The 24,601-nt window shown below is 26.2% G+C and overlaps 1 protein-coding gene across 1 annotated transcript in view; it reads right to left on the bottom strand.

Annotated features, from left to right (window-relative positions):
- Positions 1 to 265: 265 nt before the first annotated feature.
- Positions 266 to 24,601, bottom strand: part of AstA (allatostatin A) — a 39,219-nt gene continuing 14,883 nt past the window's right edge. The window contains exon 2 of the mRNA XM_067265171.1: positions 266 to 1,160. Within this exon, the coding sequence (XP_067121272.1) occupies positions 509 to 1,160 (652 nt within the window). The 3' untranslated portion in view covers positions 266 to 508. The remainder of the gene's footprint in view (positions 1,161 to 24,601) is intronic.

The raw sequence follows: 24,601 nt of genomic DNA, 5'->3' as shown, positions 1-24,601 counted from the left end.
CTAATGTCTTAATGTATAACATTAAATATAATCTATAAAATACACAATAAGAAATCAAACTGACAGGATTCATTATTGCTTTTTAAAGTACAGTTTTCATCCACAGGAAATTCTTTACTATTTTAATATACATAAAATTCGATATACTTACGGATACAAATGTATATTTATGTCACAACATGCAGAGAAGAAGAATATACGAATTCGAACCATGGGTATTTATAATTAAATTATATTTAAATATATTTATAATAAAACAAAGCGAAACGTTTAATTCATGTTTTATTATCAATTTTCCTAAATAAAAGATAAATATATTTGTCAAACAGTATAATTTTTAATTTATACATATACGTATGGTAATATATATTTTTAAATATTTTGAAATAATTAAATTCATTATAACGTAACCGTGATTTGTATTTTATATCTGTAATATATATTTTTTTCTTTATATTATTTTCAGTCCTTTTGTTAAACATAAATGAGAAAGAAAACATTATTGAAATTATTCCTTATATTCCTCTTCGGAGGAATAATTCGATTCTTGAGTCGATCTTTTTCGTCTTCCGAGACCAAAAGAAAATCTCTGATCGGGTCTTTTGCCAAGACCAAATGCAAATCTATGGTCTGCTCTCTTGCCAAGACCAAAGGAGAATCTTTGATCTGGTCTTTTATCAATATCAGCATTGAAAGTATCATCAGCTCTTTTGCCCAGACCAAAGGAGAATCTTCTCTTCATGTAATCTTCCATGTCACCATCCATTGATCTTTTGCCAAGACCGAATGCAAAGCGGTTTGGTTCCCTTTTGCCAAGTCCAAAACTGTATCTTCCTGAAGGATCACGTTTACCCAGTCCAAAAGCGAAACGTTGATCGTATCTCTTACCTAATTCCAATGCGTAACGATGTTCGTCTCGTTTCAAGTCATTCCCATTTTCGGCCATTACCATTTCGTCTTCGTCAATGTTATCGGAATCGAGAGGAATATTGTACGATTTCTTGCCCAGTCCGAAGCTATATAATTGAGGTGCTCTCTTGTCTCTATCGATCGTTGATTTTATATTGTCTTCTTCTGCTTTCGTAACTGTCCAACAGATTGTTGTAATCAGGAACAGAAGAAATACGTAATTAGGACGAAAAGAGTGAATCCAATTATTTCTGTAAGAAAATAAAGGAAGAAAAAGTGTAGAATAAATACAATAAAAAATAAAATTTGGTGTTAAAAATATATAATTATTTTCAGTTTTAAATTAATTCTTTGCTAAAAATATTCTAATCGTTATTTTTAGAAGGTTTTCAGTGTTTTTTATTCTATTTTAACACTCTAATAACTTTTATTTTAAAAATGTTAAAAATAATTTATTTTTTTAAATATACTTATTAATGCTTAAAATAATTAGAACAGAGAGTTATCATTAAGGAACGGATAGTTATAAAAAACACAATTTTTTTTACTTTTCGGCTGTTATAACAGAGAGAGAGTATGGGCATCGGTCAAATAATGAACACCCAAATTTTTTACATTATTGAACTTTAGGACACCTTGAAACGTCGAGAAAATGAAAATTAACAACAAAAAAAAAAACATTCGGGGTTTTTCTGTATGTATGGATGTTAGTGTGTATAGGGGAGATAATTTTGTTCACCCTCATTGAAGCTTAATAACTTCTGTGCTTTTTGTCGAAAATTTCTGAAATTTCGCAGGGAGGTTTACTTATTAGGGGAATTGAGCTATTAAATTTTGGTGATTAAAGGTCGCGGGGTGGGGAGATAAAGGGGGGTCGTGTGTATCTTCAGAAGGTCGGACTTAATTACGAGTTTACTTGTTATTAGCATTTACAATTTTGTAAAAAGCTCATCCCTCCCCTCAAAAATAAACTTTTTGCCATTTTATAATAGAAACGTAGAAACTTTTCAAATAAAACATAGTAACAGATGGCGCCACCAAACGTTGCCGGGAAAGTTAAGCAACTCGTTGCTAGATTTTTCCTGTATGTTAAGTGAGATTACGTAGAAAATACTGATTAGAAAATAAATTCCTTTTTCTCGAATGTTATGGTTTGCTCTTATAAAAGCTGTGTAAAGAGCCACGCTTTCGCCCTATCGAGTTTAGTGGCATGCACTCCCCCACTATAACACTTGACTTTACTATTGCGAATAAGACACGTGGTTAAGCGTACGAAAATAAAGTTTAGTTCGGCTGACCTATTAAATTTCACTTTATCAAATTGCATAGTACGAAATTTATTCTAAAAAGTAACGAGAATGAATCATAATATTCGGTCCTTCTCTATAGGTACTAGCATCCACAGCCAAAATGTTAAGATTAAATAAAATAAACCTTGACAGCAGCATAAGACATGAGTAAAAGAGTCAGACCATTATTCAGGTTTGTCCTTGGCATTAATATCAACAGAGTTTATTTTTGCAGAACGAAGAGCTCATTTTGAAGAAATATAACTAACAATTATTCCAGATGAATGTACATTGCAGCAGGAATCTGCCTTCTTCATCTCTTCAAAACTATGTAAAGGAATACAGAAAAGTTCTGTATATCTAAATAACAATCGACGAAGCAACGAATTCAATGGGACGGAACACAAGTTTTATCACCTCACAATGCTTCTGTATTTTTTACTCTTGCTTTTCCATGAATGTGATGTTAAATAGGCACTTCTTAAGAAATTGTGAGTAGGAGGCGTATATTTTTACTTTATAAAGTGGTAATAAATTTTAAATTAATTTTACATCAATAAGATCAAAGTAAATGAAGAAGTGCAAAAAAAAACTGTGCGAAAAGCATACTCCTATATGAAAAAGTACCTCTACTGTAGTTATGTAGTATTTTCGGAAGCTGCACTTAACTTTTATTGAATATACGAGTTTTCAATTGTGCTTTGGATATTTTTGGACCAGGAATTATAAAAGGATGGGATTGCCAACCCACATGCTCAGGGCTCTGCATGGTTCACAAAATGTTCTTGGTGAGAAAATACTTCTATTTGTTAGCACCGTACATAATAAAGGGCGCAGAAGGTTTGTAAATCTTATACGCGAAGCTTTCGCACCATACTTGTCTAGTTAATGGTCTTCAGCATGTATATGAAACTATGTGGAACCAATATTAAAGTGTAGAATTACTAATAACAAACGTTAAAAATGAATTTTTGAGGTTGCTGTTCTACAGTTAAGAAAGAAAGAAAAAACTTTCGTTCAGATTGCCTCTGCCTCCCAAACCTAATTGCCACACGTTGGTAAACGTGATTGTAGGCAATGTAAAAATCATGTGTTGTATTAGTAAAATCTAACAAATGTTGATAAAAATAAATAATTTAATTTCAGCGCATAATATTACATATTTCTCTTCTTTTTATTTCACATTTGACATTGTATATTTTAGTGCTAGCTATCCAGGTCTTAGTTATGTTAACTACTTAATACGTTATAATGTGTTATTGGAATGATTAATACAGAAATAGCTTAAAATTAAAATAAATTGCAATTTATTAATACTGAATTAATAATATATGCATTCTTTCCGATTTTGTATTATACGAAATTAAAAATAAATATTTAAAAAATAATTTAGTGGGTAATGAAGTGTAAAGTTCATTCTTGCTTAAACTTTTTGTATACCATTTTACTGCTATAAAAAAACCTTTAAAATAGCTTTAATAGCTGTTAAAGTTTTTATAGTTTCTTCTTTACTCTCCATTTTAAATAAATTTGGTTTTTCTTTGAGTAAAATTTGCAAACTGTATATTATTTGACAATAAACATTCTGTTTTGTTCTGTTGCCTTTATTTCAAGTTGAGACATTAAATAATAAAATAACAAAACAATAAACCGTATTATAACATATTTAACATGTTAATTTTCATACGTATATGTATGTATATGTGAAATATGCTATTTAATTTTTTAAAATAAGAGATGCATCTTATATGACGATTTTAGTCTCTGTAATCCAAGATTATTCTTGGTAGACAAATCTCACAGCAATCTTATTGGCAAATTAAATTTAATTGCCAATAAGATTGCTGTGAGATTTGTCTACCAAGAATAATCTTGGATTACAGAGACTAAAATCGTCATATTAGATAATATACAGCAAACCATTTATATATATTTCGAAGATGCATCTTAATTTCAAGATACTCATTATCGTTACTGAAAGGTATATTATAATTATATATATATATATAGTATACAGTATATAGAAAGTTGCCGAAGCTTATATAGAGTGGGCCCTTCTGCCTTTTTTGAATAGGTAAAATGCTTCGTTATTAATAAATGGCAGTTTGTAAGATTTTTTTGATAGTAAAAATAATATTAATTTATAGTGGTAGGAACCGTTACAAGTCCCTTGAATTTTCTCCTGGTCCCGGGAAAAATCTCTATTTATCCCTCTCGATGGGCCTGTTACAGTGGTGCGTTATCCTATAGGCAAAAAAAGGCAACAGCCTAGGGTCCCCCATCAACATGGGCTTCAAAACCGATCCTTTATAAAAAAAACTATTTCCTCCAAAAAATTCCCAAAGGAAAATGTCTCATGTCAACACTGTACGCGAGGCCCCTAATTCAAATTCGCCTGGTCTCATGAAGTCATAACACGCTACTAGCCTTGTATATATGTATATAAATGTACTTTAAATTAAATTACATTTTTTTAAAATGGAAATTTAAATTATTTAACACGATTATTTTTTCATAATTATTTGATGTACTAGTTTGTAACTAATTGTTTTACTCGTGTACTAAGTGATTCCTTAATGCATAGATGTTATAAACAAGTTGTTATAGTAAACAATTTATGACTGCTATTAGAATCTAATTTGATAAAGCGTATTTAATATATTATGTCAAACTTAATTTAGTTATAGAAGATATGTTAAGCCATCATTTAATAGTTTATATCGAGAGTTTAAGTACGATAAATTTATAAACAAAGATAAAGTTTAAATTATTTTAACCTTCAGGAATTGTTAAGAAAAATAACTTAATTAAATAAATAATTTTATCTAAATGTTGTTTTAAATATTAAAAAATTTTAAGAGCTTTGGTTATTTATTTTAAAAATACAATTATAAAAACAAATATTTAATAAAGTTACTTTAATAATACAGAAATTTATCTACTTAATATCTACATAAAAATATTCGAAAAATATAAATTTTTTAATATAAAAACATAAAAATTTAATATTATTACTTTTATTTTTCTTTTTAAATTGCAATAATAATAATAATGAAGACAATAACATTTCACTTAAATATTATTAATTTTTCCATATTTATTTCTGTCACATTAATGCTGCAATTACTTTCTCAGAAAGCCAGAAAATTCAAAACTTTATTAAGAATTACCATTTTAATTAAGGTTTAAATAAATAATGAAAAAATAATATTTAAATTATTAATATTTATTGCATAAAAGTATAAAAACTTAAGAGTACAACGGATCAATTTTTATAAAATTATAGATAATTCCAAGGAAACAGAAATCTTGATTCAATTTCTATTGGTTTTGTAAGAGCCAGCTAGATTCCATTATTCTTTTTGGTCACTAGAAGACTAATGCTTTTTGTCATATGTTCGAACATCTAACACTCTTAGGGATTCTACTTTACTAAACTTTTTAATGTTTCCTCCATAGAAAAATGAATAAGAAAATGCAACATATATTTTATCTATCATTATTCACAGAAAACGTTAATGGAACGTTGAAACTTTTGCATATTTCTAAACTCATATACAATCTGATAATAATAATTATTAATTAATAAATATTTCAAGTTACACCCACATATACTGTATACACAATCAAACCTCTTGACAAAGGCCACTTACGTGGACATAAAATATAGCCATTCGGAGGTTATTTTCTATGAGTTTCAAAACGAAACGTTCTTAAAAGGTGGTGGCCTTTGTTAGGAGGAGGCCGTTATAACAGGTTCGACTATATATATGTAATTTATATCTATACAGTGCTATAGATTTATTCCATGTTTATTTGGAAATTATATTAAGTGTTTTAAAAAACAGATTACTTAATATATAACTTTTCTACAATAAAAATTTATTAATTTATATAAAAAATAAGAATTTCTAGGGTACATAATCATAAAATTATAATTAATTGTATTTATGATTTAAAAAGTAATAATTACTAACGAATTTATTAATCTGTTTTACTATTTTCATTTTAAAGTAAGTAATTTAATTAATTTCTAATAAGTTTGGTAAGTGAATTAAAATTAATTTTAATTACATTTCAAATATTTTCTACTTAACTGATATATTTATTTTATTGACGTCACAAAGAAAGAGTAAATATATAAAATTCTAGTTTTAATAACAGAAACAATTTATTCAATTAAATTTAATGTATAATATCATAATAAATTTAATGCTTCGGATTTAAAATTTATTTAACTATGTAACTGGATATATTTTGAAATTAATTAGAATTAAAATCTTAATTAGGAAACGAAGCTAAATTGAATTTTTCACACTATTATGTAAAAAAATATAATAATACGGTCGAACCTCTTTACAACAATCAGCTGTAAATAGTGGCATTATTCGGGAATGCTTCTATCTGAAATGCGTACAAAATAACCTGTAAACAACGGACATTTTTTGTGTTCGTCGGTCGCCGTTGTTGACGGGTTTGGCTGTGTAAGCATTTAAATTTATAAAAATGAATATCTTGGGTTCATAAAAGTAATCAAATGCAAGTTAGGGGGTATTTTTTCATTTTATTTTCGACTATATTCTCTATCAAATGCAGCAAACAGTAATTTTTTATGAAATTTTAAACCGGTTTTACTACTAAATGTTTATGCTTTGAATTTATGAGTATCAATGAAGAAAAATTAGTATTACATGTACTAAGATTGAAGGAAAATGAGTTATATAAAACTCGTGTTGTCAGTAAGACACGCAATAATCGCATTTTATCCAATTATATGGGCCAGAAAGTTCCCAAAAATGTTTTTAACAGTTTCAAATAACGTAGAATTTCATAAATCTCAAAAGATAAGAGTAAAAATATTACTTTTTTAAACGTGACATTTTCACAATGCCAGGCTGCAATTTTTAATATTTTTTAATTTATTTAATTTACATTTAATGTACAGTACAGTACAGGAGCAAGTCACTAGTAATTTGCTTCTGTACATCATACTTTTTCTTTAACAATAGCGTTGAGCGTATCATCTATTAACTGCTTTCAGGAGAAAAGATTTCAATTGAAATAACGTGACTTTCGGCTTTCGTCAGAAGTTCGTATATAGTTAATCGGGGTTCACTATGCCTACGGTTTTGATATCTAGTTTCAGATTTCATCTGTCTAACTTTATTCTCGAGATTTAGGAAAGGCAGACAGACAGACATACGGACGACATTGGAAATTTATAGGTTTAAAATTTTTTCAACTTGCAACTTAATAACCAAGAAACTAAGTGCGCGTTCGAATTTAAGTAAAATTTCATAGTTTCCCGTTGAATTGTTTCAAAGAAACAAGGATGTAATGAGATAAGGCAACACAACACATACGCAATCTGCTTCCCAAAAGGTCTTTAAAAGAAAACTAGCCCCTATTTAGGAATTAGACACGTGAAAAAAACTCCACGTTGCCAGCCTCTTGGTGAGGCACAAACCCGCGACTAGTACTTATTTGCTTTATCCACTCAATTATTGATGGGACAAAAAGAAATAACAAATACCGGTATCTACTATCATATTCATTAAGTGATTTTTAAATAAATATTATATTACTGCATCAAATTTTAGTGAATATAATATTAAAAGACGAAGCTAGTTGCATATAATAAGTGTTATATTTTATAAAATATATGTATAAAACATCTTTTTAGGAATTTTGTGAATGACCAACACATCAGCCATTGGAATTAATTGGTTAATTAATTAAGCTTTATATGAAACAGGATTTAAGCAATTCTTGTTTATAAACGTATATATATTTATAAAGTAGTTTAAAAAAATATATTTTAATTATAGAATTAATTGAATTTCGCTTCAGACGTGGTTGAATGAAAAAGCTTCAAGAAACAAATTATTAGAAATGAAACCATAAAAATACTTCTATTTATTCCTTTCAACTTATAAAAAATCATGTTTTATTATAGAAAAAAATTGAAAATTATTATTAAATTTAAAAATAGACTAATGTTAAATGTAATAAAGTTTCAGTAACTTTAGAAAAATTCAAAACAGTCATAATTTTTTCCCTTAAAAAAATTAGAAATATCAATAAATAAAATTTTGTTTAATATATTCATAATTAAATTAAAAATTAAAAACGATTAATTAAATTGTCATTTTTAAATAATTCGTGTAAATAATTCGCATGTAAATACTATATATAATAAGTTATAGTGTATGATAATATAAATTGAAAATGTGATGAATTAAAATACGAAAGCGATAAATATATAGGCCTATAATATAGCTATAATACTGATGAGCTCTTATTGCTGAGCTTGGTTTGGTTTGGGATTTGGCAACTAAACACATGGGCAAACTGCCAAGGGAATGCCTCCAGGGAGAAGTTTAATGGTAAACTGGCCCTACTTATATGTTAGACACTCGAGGAAAACCCTAAAAACACGTAACCAGTTGAACCCACGACCAGTGTTTAGTGGTCGCATCCTCTGTTGGACCGGTTCGTAATGCGCTGATCACATTTTTATCATTATTATTTTTAAAATGGCAAATGATAGCAGAAACAGTAGCTCAGTTAATACACTCGAGTGAAATCTCATTAACTTACTCTTTTAAAATCAATAGTTCTTTAAATATCTTTTATACATGCCGACAGTTTCTTAGTTTAAACATTGTGAGTAATGTTTAAACTAAGAAACTGAGAAACTAAAGAGAAATTAGAAAAGTTTCTTATAATTATACATTAGAAACTTTACGAATTTCTTTTAAAAACATGCAATTTATTCAAATGGTCGATTAATTTACTTGATAGATCATTTTGTGTATAATTAAATAATGCTGAAGTTAAGTATAATTTACACACTCGGCATGAAGTATTAGGATATAGCCTACACGCTTATGAATTGATGCTAAATCGAATGTGGCGTTAAACTGAAATATTTGAAAATTACGTGACTTTAATAACAATGCCGAGAACAATACAAAATTTTACGTTTAATAATTTGCAGATAACAAAGTGTTATCTAACACTTTATGAGGCAAAAATATTTATTAAGAAGCGTTATATCGAGGTTTTATTATATATATATATATATATATATATTCTAGTTTAAATATAAAAATTTTGCAGAAACATTGCCACAATAAATGGCGCTATAAAGAAGAAAGAAATGAAACAAACCGATATTACATTTACTTCAAAATTCAGGTTCGAAAAAGTTAAATATTAGCATTAATAAAATATGTTTTTTAAACTTTATTTCCAGCTTAATAGATAAAAATTTCACGTATATTTCCATATAACATTTAAACCTTATGCGGGCCACACAAATCAAATTGGAAAAATATATTTAGTTGGCGTGTTGCACCTTGAAACCCCCGCATATAAATATTAAGTTTATTGACAAAAAGTGTGCAAAAAATAGGCAGGAAGCTCTACCAAATTTTAATTTTACTGTAGAATGATACAAAATAAAATAGGTATTAATAATATAAATAACTATAACTTAGTTCTGCAGTTTATAAGCACACTGCAATGATATTATTATAGAAGAGTAGACTTGTTGTCTTTAATTGTTGACCTTTTCTGTCTTCAGATAATTGTGACATAGTACTTGGAGATAATACTATTACTACAGGAAAGAAACTAAATCTATTTTTCCATGATAAATATACCAACGAGTAGTCTATGTATTGATTTATCTCCCCTTAGCTTTACACATGTAAAAATTTAAATTTTATAAACTAATAAATAAACTATGTATTTTAATAGATGTGTAAATAAAGAAAATAGTTATTTACATAAGTAAATTACTAATATATATTTATATTATATACTAAAATAATCGTATTTTATATTATATATAAATAATAAAAATCAATTTTTTTCTTTCAAATTCAAAATTGATACGTAAGTTATTGGAAAGTGATTTTTCATATTTTATTTATAGTACTTTTTCTTTAAAAAAATAGAATAAATTCATCACTTGCAGAAAATATTTTCTATGTACAATTTTCTATTTATTTAAACATAAAAAAATATATATTAAATATTTATATAATTTTTTCATATGTAAATTTTTTTTCAGATTTTATTTTTATTTTTAAAATTTTCCAGTTTATCAAATTATTTTATCAAATTTATTTTTATGAAAGGTATAAAAAAAATTCTTTTAAATATTTAATTCATTAAATTTATTAAAAATTTATTTATTTTGTATTAATAAAGTTTGTTTTTTATTTCTATTTGAAAAATATCCGTTTAAATTTCTACTATTTACTTTAATCTCTAGTAGTTACCTCTATAATATCCTTTTAAAATATTTCTCTCTTAATTCCTACCGTGCAGACATACAGACACACGTGTAAAAAATATAATCGACTCCTCCTTAAATTTAATTAATAAATATATTTTATAATTAAAATTATTCGAGAAAAATATGATTATTTTGTTGAAATTAATGTGAAGAAGGAAGCAATCTTCATTATATTGTATTTATAAAACAAAAAATTTCGTTAAATAATCTTAATTATTTTTTGCTCTATTGCTGTAATAAAACGAGTTAATTAATAAAACTTTTCTAAACTAATTTTTTCTATTAAATTAAAATTAAATATTTTCGAAAATTTAGTGTTTTTTTAAGATGTGATTTTAAAAATTCATATGCTAATTTCACTTTATTTGTCCGCATAATTGCTTGTTCGTTTGTCTGAACAAAATTTTTTCTTTAAATCTTTTCAATTCTATGTTTAAATTGCAGTATTTATTTATTGCTTAGTATAATTTTATTTTATTTGAATTTCTCATGCATATATTTATTATTAGAATTGGGAATTTATTTATCTATTTTTAAAAATATGAGTAAATAACAAAATAGTAAAACTTGAATTGAACTAGTTATTACGTACAGAAAAACTGTGTAAACCCGACTCGCATATTTTCTCCGTTTAGGCAGGATTCCGTTTTATTAAGGTTCCATTTTAGGCAGGTTTTACTGTATATTATTATATTATTTTATATGTAATTTAACTAATAAAATTTCTCTTCAGTATCTTAATTTTAATACAATTTAATAATTTAATTTAATTTCTTTCCATTAACAATTTCATAACATATTAATAAGTCAAAAACATGTGTTAGATATTTTATTAAGAATTTAATTTTAAAATCTATTAATTAAATAAGATTTGTTCATAGATTTATGCATTTTTACTTAAAATAACTATCGATTTTTTCATGCATCGTTACATTATAACTTAAAATTATGTATTTGTATTAACCTTTCTAAAAATAATATTTGAATTACGTAAGTCACTTGTAAACAATGATTATTGTACAGAAGTTTAAGTTAAATTACTAAATAAATAGGATCTATTAGTAAATTTAAAATTGATTTTTGTTCGATAAATTTAATACTTTGTAATAATTAATTTTATTTATATTATTTTACATAAACCAGAATTGAAACTATTAAATTTTAGTCAATTGTGTTTATTAATTTATATTATTTTTATAATTATTTCTAAACAAATGACCTTTCACAGAAAGATCAATCCACTGATCGTGCTGCTTCATAGCAACGCTTTCATTGCAGAAACGATTAGAAGAAACAACTCTTCTAATTGACAGAATTAATTTTATGATAAATCATTTAACATTAAAACAATACTTTATTCTCTAAGAATGAATTTACTGTTCAATTTTTAATTTTTATTATCGATATTTATATCAAGAAAATGGCGAATCGATGGCTAAATATTATCAGAATTGGCTACTAAGTGTTTGGAAATGACAGATTTCAAAAAAAGAAGAGAGGGGCGTGCGTTTACTTTTTCTCTTATCAATAAGAATAGCATTAACACAGTGAAGAAACATTGTCTAAGAAGAGTAAGATCGGAAATCTCTCGTTACTAAATTTAGTAATAAAAGTTGTCGTGTGAATCGACTTGAAGTGGTTTTCATTTGCACGTTGTTACATTTTCAACGTGGCCATGTTTTTATTGTTTCCTTCTTTGTCAAACAGCACAGTAATCACACATTTTCATTCTATATAACGCATATTTATTATTTTTTTCATAATTACAATTAGAAAAGCACACTAATTTTGAAATATTGTACATGCCATAATTACATTTATGATTCAAACAAATGTATTTATTACGTGATAAATCAATTGTAGCATTGAGACATTAATCGTCAATTTTCTTGGATTTATTTATGGGTTTTACTTTGATTTATTTAACCTGTGTTGAAGGAAACAAAAAAGAGGAAGAAAAAACACATATATCTTTCAATCAAAAAAGTAATCAACAGCTTGAACTTTGTCAATTTTTTCTTTCAAGATCCTGTTATCTAAGGTTGGAAAAAACAAATCCTTTTGGGATTTACAACGATTTGTGTATGCAGCTTTACAATGAGAAAGTATTTATTTTGATATTTGGTTTATACAGAAATGCAAAAGAACAAAAATATAATTCTATAAAACAAAATTGTTTTGGAATCCTTTTACATCCGTGAAATAAATTGTATACTTGCATAAATAATATTAGTTTAAATTATTAAATTACACCAGTTTTGTTATTTTATACTTAAAAGTATAAAAACACTGTATACTACATTAAAATTTATTTATGTTTATAAAGAATTTAATTAAAATATATCTAAAACAGCAACAAAATATATACAGAATATGTCTGTATCTCAATTAAAATATTAAAAATAAATTAAATATATACCACAGTTAAAGTATTGTATAATTGTAATTTTTTAGCATTAAAATATACAGAATATAAAATACATACGATTTATTCACAATACATAGAAGTCTGATTTAATTAATTCAAATAGTGATTCATCAAACTAAATCATACGTTATTGGAAAATAACTATACAAAGTCACTTTTCATCGCTTTAAAATTAATCATTTCCAATTAGTTTTCATTTGAAACTTTCCAAATTGACAAAATATTCATTTATCTTAAGTTTAAGGTTTAAGAGAGACTCAAAATTTTGATTAAAAATAAAAAAAAAATCAAAACTTTTATAGTTCATTAAGTTTATTAATCTAAAGTATGGCTTTTAAATCTAATTATTGAAAACTATACGTTTTACACGTTAGAAAAAAGAATATTCTAACTATTCTGATAATGCCTAATCTACAAAGGGGGGGTGTTTTTGTGTAATAAATATCGTGTGTCTGATAATAGATAATTTCGTTACCCGAGAACAAAATGTTGATTCATTTTCGGAATTTAGTCGAGGTAACGAAATAAGAACCAATCAACTTGTAATTGATAAATCAGCTGATGAAAACAAATATTTCGTTCATCAGACTTTGTTGTAAAAAATTCCTTTGTTATTTTTGATCCACAGTTAAAAATTTACTTCTATACCCTTTGGCATTCTTACATTCATTCACTGAAAATTATACTTATAAATTGTACGATAGAGAAAAAATAATAAAGAAAACATCAACTAAAATTGTTTATTTTCCTATTAAAAATGTTACATAAGCTTTAAAAATTGTTTACCAAAGCAAAATATGTACTACAGTACCTTTATGAAAAAGAAAAATTCCATATACAGTATTAGCAAATTAAAATGAATATAATATAAATAGTGTTTAATGAAAAAATTTTAAAATTTGATTGGAAATTTCATATTCTATAAGAATAAAATTTAAAATATAATTTTGTAATTCTATTCCAGTAAAGCAATGCGTGTCAAAGCTGTGAATAGGATCAAGAGGTCAATTGGATCACTTTAACTTTAGCCAATTGTGAACAAAATAAAATTTCTATATTATTCATGCAATTTTAAAATAGGTTGTAAGGTCATTCAAAAGCTTTTAAAAACAAAAATCAGGAAATTATTGGCTTAGAAATCCGATTTTATCGGTAATAATTTTTATTGTTGCATACTTCTGTTATTCTCGTTTTTTCTGTATTTTTAATGCCATACATTCTTATTGATTTATACTTAAAGAATGTACTTAAAGAAGAAATAATATTTGAATACTTAAAGATCATTTGACATAAATTGTAATTTTCCAAAATTGTAAAGTTTAGATGTTGTTTGAACACTGATTTGAATTCAGAATTGATAAGCATACAATTCAACTTCTTGATAATTAGAAAAGCCTTCAGGATAAAGACACTGACAGTTGATATATCACTAATAGTTCACGTTTTCAATTTGGAATCCTTCGAGTCATAGATATTTGCCATAATTTATTCCTAAGCAACGGATATTTGACAGGATTTATGTTACCAATGATTAGGAAATCATCATTTCTGCAATATTCATAGGAGGAATAGCCTGAATATCATATATAGTTTCGAAAACAATTCTCCATTTGGAATAATAAGCCTTCGGTTTCATGAAATTTATGAAAGTGAATCGATGGATAAAATACTTTTTAAAAATACCATCAACTTTAATTATAAAAAATTTGATTGCTGCTAAACATGCAGTTTATCTGAATAATTTATTTAATAGTGAAAAAATGTATTGTATAGGTAATTAATGGTAATCTGGATGCTAATGAGCGATCTCGTTGATAGTATTTGAATTGTGATCACCAGGACCTGCCAGTAACTCCAACGTTCACGTAGAGGTAACAGAGGCTTGTTGTGTTCATTTCTAATGCCTGACTGTAACATCATTTAGCTTAAGTAATTAATATGAACTGCAATTAAACACAATGCTTTATTATCACAGTAACACGCAGTCCACACATTTTGAAAATGTACTCAATGCGCCCTCTTTCTTTTCTTTTTTTTTAATTTTGCTGTATTAAAAAAGTGCAAGGAGCAATCGTCACCGACTAGAAAATCTGCCGGTATACCCAGTCAACAGTTAAAAAGTATCAATTTTCAAGGGCCTACCTGTTATTCAGGTAGGCGCTTGTCCAATTTATGGTTAAAGTCTCTCATCTGTATTATATAAATAACTCGTTTTCTCAAATTCAAGTTCAAATTGGATGGTTACTTACATCAAAAGGAGGAAAGTTACGTTGCCTTTCGGTTGGAATTAAATTAATTACATTTTTTCTACAGGTGATAAGACATTTCAATTTTTATTAAGGCATGAAATCTTTCTTCTTATTGCAAGATGAAGATAATTTATTATGAACATGATTCTTTCTTTGGACATTTATGTGATAAATTATATGTAAAACATGAAACTATTCTTTGAAAAGAAAATAATTGTCGTCGTAATCTCTATAAATATCTTTGTATAAAATTAATCTTTCTAAAATATCACACAAAATATTTTTAGAAAGATTAATTGAACAAGAAACAGTACGCAGCTATGGCATTCAATTTTACTTTTGCAATCAATCATACTTCAGATAAGTATATATCATAACAACAAATCAATCACATTGTATTATTGAACTCTTAAGAAATACATTAACATGTGTTTTTACACCAGTTTAATAATAATAATAATAACTTAAATTCGAAACATTTCTTCTCGGTTTTCTTCCTTTCGTCATTGTTTCCAACGTTGAAGTGAGAAATTACATATTATATTTGGTATTATAAATTATGCAACGTTTTGAAAAATGCCATAAAATTTAACATAACCTCCTTCATGTCAAAATGTTAAGCAACTCTTTGCTGAATATTTTAAAATTAAGTTATTGTGCTTTGAGCTGTGTGAAATTGTTAAATTTAGTACAAAATATAATAGAAAAGATATCTCTCTTTTTATTTAAACTAACGCCATTTGGATTAAAAATTACGAAGATATAAGATAAATTATGATAGCACTTTTAAGCTTCAGATAATACGGAGCCTCTGTTAATCGGGGCTCGGATAATCGGAATTCTACTGTATTACAAATATTGTCCATTGATTCTAAATTGAGTTTTTTCGCGTAGACAGAAGGAAAATACTGATTATTAATTTATATTATCAAAAAGCCTGGTGATGAATTAGCTATGAGATTAACAGTAAACATTCTCAAAATTGTTCATAAAAAATTATGAGCAATATTTGGCATTTTATTTTAAATTTCAGAGTGAAATTAGCTTATGTGCTACTAACTAACAGTTAAATTATTAAAAAGAAATGAAAGAGGGTGAGCATAAAAGCAATTTAGATTTGGAAAAGTTGTATAAGCGATGCAACAGCGACAACGAAAATACTGAAAGATGTGTATAGAAAGATAAAGAAAATACATCTGACAGAATGGACTGGAAGATATTAATGAAGATTGTGAAGATGAAAAGAGTAGACCGGACGGAAAGCTGATGATAAATTTGTACTGGAACAAAGAGCAGCGCTAAAAACATGACTGATGAATTCATAACCGCGGAAATGCGGAGAGAAATGTTTTTGTTTTTAAGTAAGCAGAATTTAGCAGAAGAAAAATAATGGAATATATGAAGAGACTAAGAAGAAAATAAAAATAGAAGAACAAAACGTATTTCTTGAGAAAATTGAATATTTGTTTGTTTGTTTGATGGGATAAGCCTTAGAACGGTTTACTGGAATAACTTTCGATTGGAGATTTGCCCATTTAACTGCCTGTTCAGGTGTTAAATACGCAAATTTAGGTGTTAGACCATGAAAACTGCGTGCGGTCAATCCGTGAGTGTTCAAGTGTTTCAACTATTCCGCTCCAGCTTAATGACGAAGATTAAATGTAGGAGCGGTTTTCAATAGTTACGAAATAAATAGAAAAAAATATTTTAAAAATATTAAATAGTAAATAAAAAGATATAAAAATTTCGATTACTCAATAAATTGTGATAAAAAAAAGAGAATATTGAATTACTTTAATAGATCCTAGCGTAAATCGAGCTATTATTTATTGCGACATGGTTATAATGTCGGGCTGCAATTTTTACTTATATTTTAATTAATTTAATTTAAAATATATGCTTTCTACCTCAAATTAGTAGTGGCTTGCTCCTGTACATCATACTTTTCCGTTAGCAATGGAATCGTGCCTGTCATCTATCCAACTCCTTTCATAGAAAATTTTGAATTGAAATCACGTACCTTTCGGTTTAGATCGGTAGTTCGTATATAGTTAATCGGGGCCTCCTACCCTTAAGATTTCATATCTTCTATATTAAACTGCATTTATCTCACACCGTTCTCGAGTTTAGTAAAGACAGACGGACATACAGTGGAAATTTATAGGTTTACAATTTTTTCAAATTGCAGCACAATGAAAAACATTTGCATTGTACGATTCTGACTGATGGACAGTTAGAAAAAAGAAAAATCTGAAAAATTATCAAAAAAAAGTGAAAAGACAAAATATTAATAATCCAATAATTTGTTTTTTCACTTTTACATTCTTCCTTACTTTTTACAATATTATATAAAAAATACAGTCAAAAGGCATTTGATATATCAATATATACCATATTGTATGACAATTTATTTTTATTTTTATTTTTATGAATACGGAATATAACATTAAGATTAGAATACAACAAGCATAAATCAACAAATATATACGTATATTCATTGGTATTAATTTTATATATTAGGATATGTGTTTGTCATTTACAGTTAATACACGATTCTTTCAAAGTTTAAAGGTTTTATATTGTAATATAAAAGATTAAACATTTTTATTAATCTAACTGCAAAAACATTTTCGTCTTCATATAGCTTCTTTCATATTTTTATCACAAAGAATCCATCAGAAATGCTCTAAATATCTTTATAATGATACATTTATAAACATTAGCCATATTTCAATTGTTTAAAAGTTAAAATTAAAATCGAATTTAAATATATTAAAACAGTTTACAAGAGAATAGAATTAAGTGAATTTGATACGCAATCATTTAATATCTGACATCTGTTCCGAATGATCTACGATAAGAACGTGTTAACTTGTGCAATAAATCTGATAAAAATTTATAATTATCTAATTTATTATAATAGAATTACACTTTTTAAAAGTTTAATATAATTTTTATTCAACTTGAAATTAATAAAATCTTACTTTATGCATGGACTTTTATTTAATAAATTTATAATTATATTTTATCATGAACTGTACAGTAACACTTTCAATAACGATTACCTGCAAACGGCGGACATGTTTCATGTTTACGTCCGTGGTCGTTATTTAGAGGTTTCAACATAAATTTTACAACCACTCATACATTCTAAACTATAAATTACAGTAAAATAAACTTGCTTATAAGTACCTCTATATAGTAACTTATATAAATATCTTTTAATTTACAGACTTTAAACTAAATTATAAAGCTATTAATCATACATTTAATTATTTTTGTGATTGAATTATAAAAAATATTTATTATTCTTTCGAAATGATAACGTTTACTCGTGTTATTTCATTTTTTTATGAGTAAAGTTCGTTCTTAAATTTTCCATATGCCTCATATTTCAAGAATTTGATTGTCATACTAGAAGTATAGATAAAAATATTAAATTTTTGTGATTTAACTTTGATTTGATAAAATATTTTTACAGATATCTGAATCCTTGGTGTATCCTCCGACGAGTGATTAAGATGTCAAGGAAAGGGATAGAAAAATAAGAGCTAAGATATAATAAAATTTCACTCTTTAATTCGCTTATTTTTATTAAATTTGCTAAGCTTCTTAAACAATTTTTAATATTTAAAAAATTATGTATAGTGATTTTTCAAATTGCAGACTTATACATTCCCACTGTCGTTTGTCTGTCCTCCGTTAATCTTGAGAGCAGAGTTTGATAGACGAAAATCCAGATGACATATGGATATCTTAGGGAATGGAAGCCCCATATGACTAGATCGGAAGTCATAGGATTTTTTTAAAATTAAAAGATGATTAAGAATTGCAGCCCGGTATTGTGACGATGTGACAATAGATAATTGCTCGTTCTTTTTATAATTTACCAAAATAAATATTAAGTATCGATTAATTAATTTATTAGTATATTTTGATTTTATTTTTTAAAAAGCTTAATATAAAAATCGGATTATTTTAATATTTTTATAAGATAAACTATCATTAAATTCTATTTATCATAAAGATAAACAGCAATTTTGAAGTTTCTGTGTCATTCGGTGAAATTTAATATAGGACAATCATTGAAAAATTCATTAACGAAGGTTATTATTTTAAAGCGAATTGTAATATCGAATTTACCATTATCAGTAATTAGCATCAAAATACTTAATAAATAAAAGGAGATGACGTAAATCGAAGGGTGATCATTTACCAATATTCTGTATAAAATACAGGTTGCCATGTAAATTTAATGCTTAGAAATAAGATACTGACTAATTGTAAATATATATGAATTGCAAATAACTAAGAACAAACTAATTTAAAATTACTTTTAATGACGTTACTTCTCAAGTTTTACATTGATTGTGAAAATGAATAACCCAGAATACTTCGTTTAATATTAAAATATAATTGAAGCATTCTAGCAGTCAATACAATACAGTTAAAACAGGAATACATTATAAAACTTAAATCCATTTTTTGAGGGTTGCAATTTGAAAATTACAGATCTATACATTCTCACTGTCTGTCCTTCGTTATTCTCGAAAACGTAGTTAGATGAAAATAGGGACCGGTATACGAACTTCCGGATTGGAACGGAAGTCACGTGAGTTCAATTCAATTCATTTTCTTGAGAATGGTTTTACATGCCTCGATTGTTATCAGGAGAAATATAATGTACAGGATAAGACACCACTAAAATCCATACTGGAAGTGGAAAGCTAAGTTTTTAATTAATTTAACTGTAAAAAATCTACATATATTGCCAATTAGCTATATAAATATTATATTAATTTATAAAAGTATGTATCTATTAAACGTAGGGAAACAGCATACAAGCGTACTTTGTTGTAATTCATAGAAAATGTGCAGTACTTATCAATAAACCTAAGTATATTCTGCAAGAAAAGTGTTGAATTTCTATTTTATCGATAGTAATAAGTTATCTTATTAAATAAATACAAGGATTCTATACTAGTCTCAGAGGGAAATATGTAACGAAGAAGACATGTTTAATAAAGTTACACAAGTCTCCAGTAATCTGTGAATCTTTAAGCATGATACCATTATATTTTACCTCTTGAATAGTCCTTGTAGTGTTTAATAAGACTACTTAATGCACTCAAGCATCATTCTAATTACAATAATTTGTTATTTGAAACTAATGAATTAAAATAAATAGATTTGAAACTATTAATTACAGACATATTTTATTATAGAATTTTGTGAAAGTTTATCAGAATCTAATTTATGAAAGTATTAAGTTTGTAAATAATTAAAATTTAATTAAGCCAATTATACACACATAAATTCTGCATATTTATATATTATTGCAAATTTTAAAAGTAAATTGCAAATGCAGGTTACTTATTATATTTTTACATAATATGCTTTCAATGCAACGTATTAGTTATGTGTTAAATTTAATAATTTATTTTTTAAATTGAAAATTTAGCATAGAAAAACTATTTTTCAAGTTATAAAATGATTATTTATTAAATCCATTACGTATATTTATTTAAAATTAAAATGTCTTCGAATTTCTTTTAATCTTATTGTCAGCATAATCGAGTAAGTAATTAAAATGAAACTTTATTTTCATTAAAGATTTTTTTTAAATACCTTACAAGAGGTATTTGATATAGTAGTAAATAAAACAAAATATTTAACGAAACAACAGTTAAAGTTACACTTCTTCATAGAGAAATTTTTTAAATCCTTCCAATTTTTTTCCTATATTTAATTAAATTAAATTTAACTGCAAAGCAATAAAATTTAATGATTAAATTGCATTTTAAATCGAATTTTATTTTCAATCTATTTAAATTTTGTCAATTATTGATGCTTCTGTAAGTTATTGAAGAAGATTCTATGCGTAATGATAGAACTCTATGAATGACATAATTCTCTGTATCATCGATATGTAATTGAAAGCGCTAGACATAAGAATACTTTCCTTAAAGATGGAGGAACTGAACGAAATAACTTAATGGATAAGATAAAAAATGTTCTTTTATTATTTCTTTATTTTATGAACTGGAAATTCATTTTATGACATTATTATTTTAAAAGAATATTCGTAATATTCTTACTTTTAACAAAAAGATAATTCTACAATGTGTTATATTTTTTAAATTGCATTATTTAAAGCCATTTTGAGTTTAAATATAATGAGAGCTTCAAAAAGGTAATCCAGGATTTTTCGATTTCAAAGATACATTGATAAAATGCAACTATTAAACTGTATAATAACATAACAGATAATAAATACATTCATTAATTTATGGCACCAGCATAACAGTACTTCTATCTTTTTCCTGCTTTTGGGCACTAAGAGGACATCTTTCATGCCCATGGTGATTCTCGTATCTCGTATGGCATTCGGTATGCTCAGGAATGCTCGTTCTATAATGAAATGGCTGCAAATAGCCTTTTTCAGTAAGTTAATACAGGTTGAACACATGTCTACGTCAGTTTGCTACACTTCAATGTCCTGCCCGGTCGTCAAATTTATCCATTAAGCATTTGTGGGATCAGTTGAGATAGGAATTTCAGGAATATCTTGAGTGGCAGTTGCATAAGCATGCAACTGCCACTCAAGATTTTAAGGGATTTGAAATGGCACTTGAGATCCCTTGGGTAAATAGGGTGGTTTCTGCTACCCTTTCTGCCGCAGGGTAGCCGAAATCGCCACATATATCTACGCAAGAAGAGGACCTATAAGGCACTAAAGGTTTGTTTAAATTGTGCTGTTGTTTTACCGGTTATTGTCTCTGCTGTAATATTGTAATCGCTGATTAACATCATTATGTTTGCACTGATGAAGTTTCATACGATTCCAACACCTTCATAGTGAGTAAATTTTTAGTGTGTGTAATTTTCAAATTATCACATTATTTATTTATAAAAAATAAATCAAAAATGTGTAGAAAAAAGTATTTTCCTCCCTATATTTACAGGACATAAATTGAAACTAAATTAATTATAACAGAAATTCTGTAAATTGGACTGACATAATTAGAATATAGGCTAATCTTTTAACATTATGCATGGATTAACTGATTGCAAATTATTGGAATTACAAAGGACTTGGTGAATTCATAAGTGATTTCAATTGATGATAAATCTTTTAAGAAAATGCTTTAGTTTAACAAATTTAGTAATGATAATTAGCAAAATGTAAAATAAAAGACACAAATTTTGTTTTTTATTTGTAATTTCAACTGACTTGTAATACTTAATATAAATCGTTTCATTATGTAATAAAGATTTAAAATCTTATTTATTTATGCAATAATTTATTATAATCCTTACTTACCGATAAACAATAAAGATTATTAACCTTACTCTTGTAACTAATAATAATGTGTTTAATTTAATCATAATTTATGGAGATAATTTAGGAAGAATATTAAAATTGTTAAGCTGTTCGTCATTGTCTGTTATTCGAAAATCTTTTTTAAAGATTCGCTTTACACTTCCGTATTAATTTATAAACACTATTTTAAGAGTTTATTACGTCACCACACAAAAATTATTTTAAAAATATTTTTTATAATTAATTAGCAGCATGTGTCCTATGTTTCTTCCTTAATTTCGAGAATGAAGTTTGATAGACGAAATCGAGACCATATATGAAAAGCATAGGGGCAGGAGGCCCCGGTTAATTATATATACGAATTTACGGTCTAGACCGGAAGTTACGTGGTTTTAATTCAAATATTTCCCACAACGGAATTACATAGATGACCGGCATGACTCTATTGTTATCAGGAAAAGTATGATGTACAGGGGCAAGACACTACTAATTTGAAATGGAGAGCATATATTTTAAATGAAATAAATTTAAAATATGATTTAAAATTTCAGCCTGGCATTGTGACGTTGTAACAATAATTTTTACTTGTATACTCGCATTATGATTATGATAACAGAATCTAATTTTAGACGTTTAGTATTTCTTATTTTTTCACAATTCCCTATTACAACATAAGGTGTAACCTTTTCTTGTATAAGGATCATATTTAATACAAAAATTATAACATTATGCAAATATTAACAACCAAATAAAACTGTTTTAATTAGTTTTATACGTAGTTAATAATTATTAGAATAATAATAAAAATATGAAACGAGTTTAATACAATTAAAGAAAACTTTTTAAACGTAAAAATGTAGAATGCATTCACGACATCTTTAAACCTAACTATAAAATTATACACGTCTTCGAACTTAAATAATTTTACATAATTCTTGACATTACTCAAAGGTTTAAATGAATATTTTGTTTATTTATAAAACGTACCTTTATCCTACAAATTAAGAGTACACAATTTTATACTTTCTTAAATAATTTAACAATGTGTAAGTAATTTCGTTTTAAATTCTATTAATTATAAATTTTTCTAATAATGTTTACTAGTAACAAATATATTTTGTATAGTATGTATAGAACTCTAAGAGACCAAAAGTAAGTTAACTGTGATATCTTTTATTACGTAACTTTAACCCTTTCAATAACGAATCTGTTTCAAATCAGAAGTTTAATTGAATTTTGGGGAATCCTATATTACATTGTCACTAATTAATATATTAAAAACTAATACGATTATGCAAAATTAAATTAAATTTTAAGTTTAAACTAGAAACAGGTAAAATTTATATTTTAAATGGCAATTGTTTTGGAATATTTAATTTTTATTGATACAATTTATTGATTTATAAATAGATTAAATTTATGAGAATATTTATAAGCAAATATTCTAGTTACACTTTAGTTAATAATGATAATATTCGTTAAAACATAAGATTCTAAAATATTTTACTATGCTAATGAAATCTGTTATCAATAGTATGAATATTCAACGACGTTTTCAAACGAAAATAAATAATCTAATTGTAATACAGGACCCGCAAGATAACAATAAAGTCTTTAGCTAATGACTTATTCATTCGGAAATTATATATTTATTCCGTATTAATGTTTGCTGGACAATTTCATTTCGTAATTACCGATGAATATCAGCTGATACGTTCTGAATTTTTATCATTGGCAGAAATTTAAATTGTAAATATTCAAACGATTAAAAATGACATTGTAAATTAATACACCAATTAAAATTAAAATTATAATGAAGTTATCCCTACTTAAAATTTATGACTAAGGCCGTGACCGAGTTACCTAATGAAGAAGATATTAAAAAAAGCATCATAAATCAACACTGTTAATTTATTTAAAATATAATATTCTTAAATTATTAAGATAATTACATTTTACATAAAAGTGTATTGACCTAAAATAATTTTCTTTATATTGCTTGTTATTTTATATATGATAAAGTTAGAAGTATATTATAGATTTTCTATGCTGAGAGGCAGTTTATATACTTTGTTACAGCGCTGAAAATATATT

This window comes from Centruroides vittatus, unplaced genomic scaffold (assembly GCF_030686945.1).
Source record: "Centruroides vittatus isolate TY-2023 unplaced genomic scaffold, ASM3068694v2 contig_10, whole genome shotgun sequence".
In the NCBI taxonomy this organism is placed as follows: domain Eukaryota; kingdom Metazoa; phylum Arthropoda; class Arachnida; order Scorpiones; family Buthidae; genus Centruroides; species Centruroides vittatus.
The sequence above is the reverse complement of the archived record's forward strand: the minus strand, read 5'-3'. Positions and strand labels throughout refer to the sequence as shown.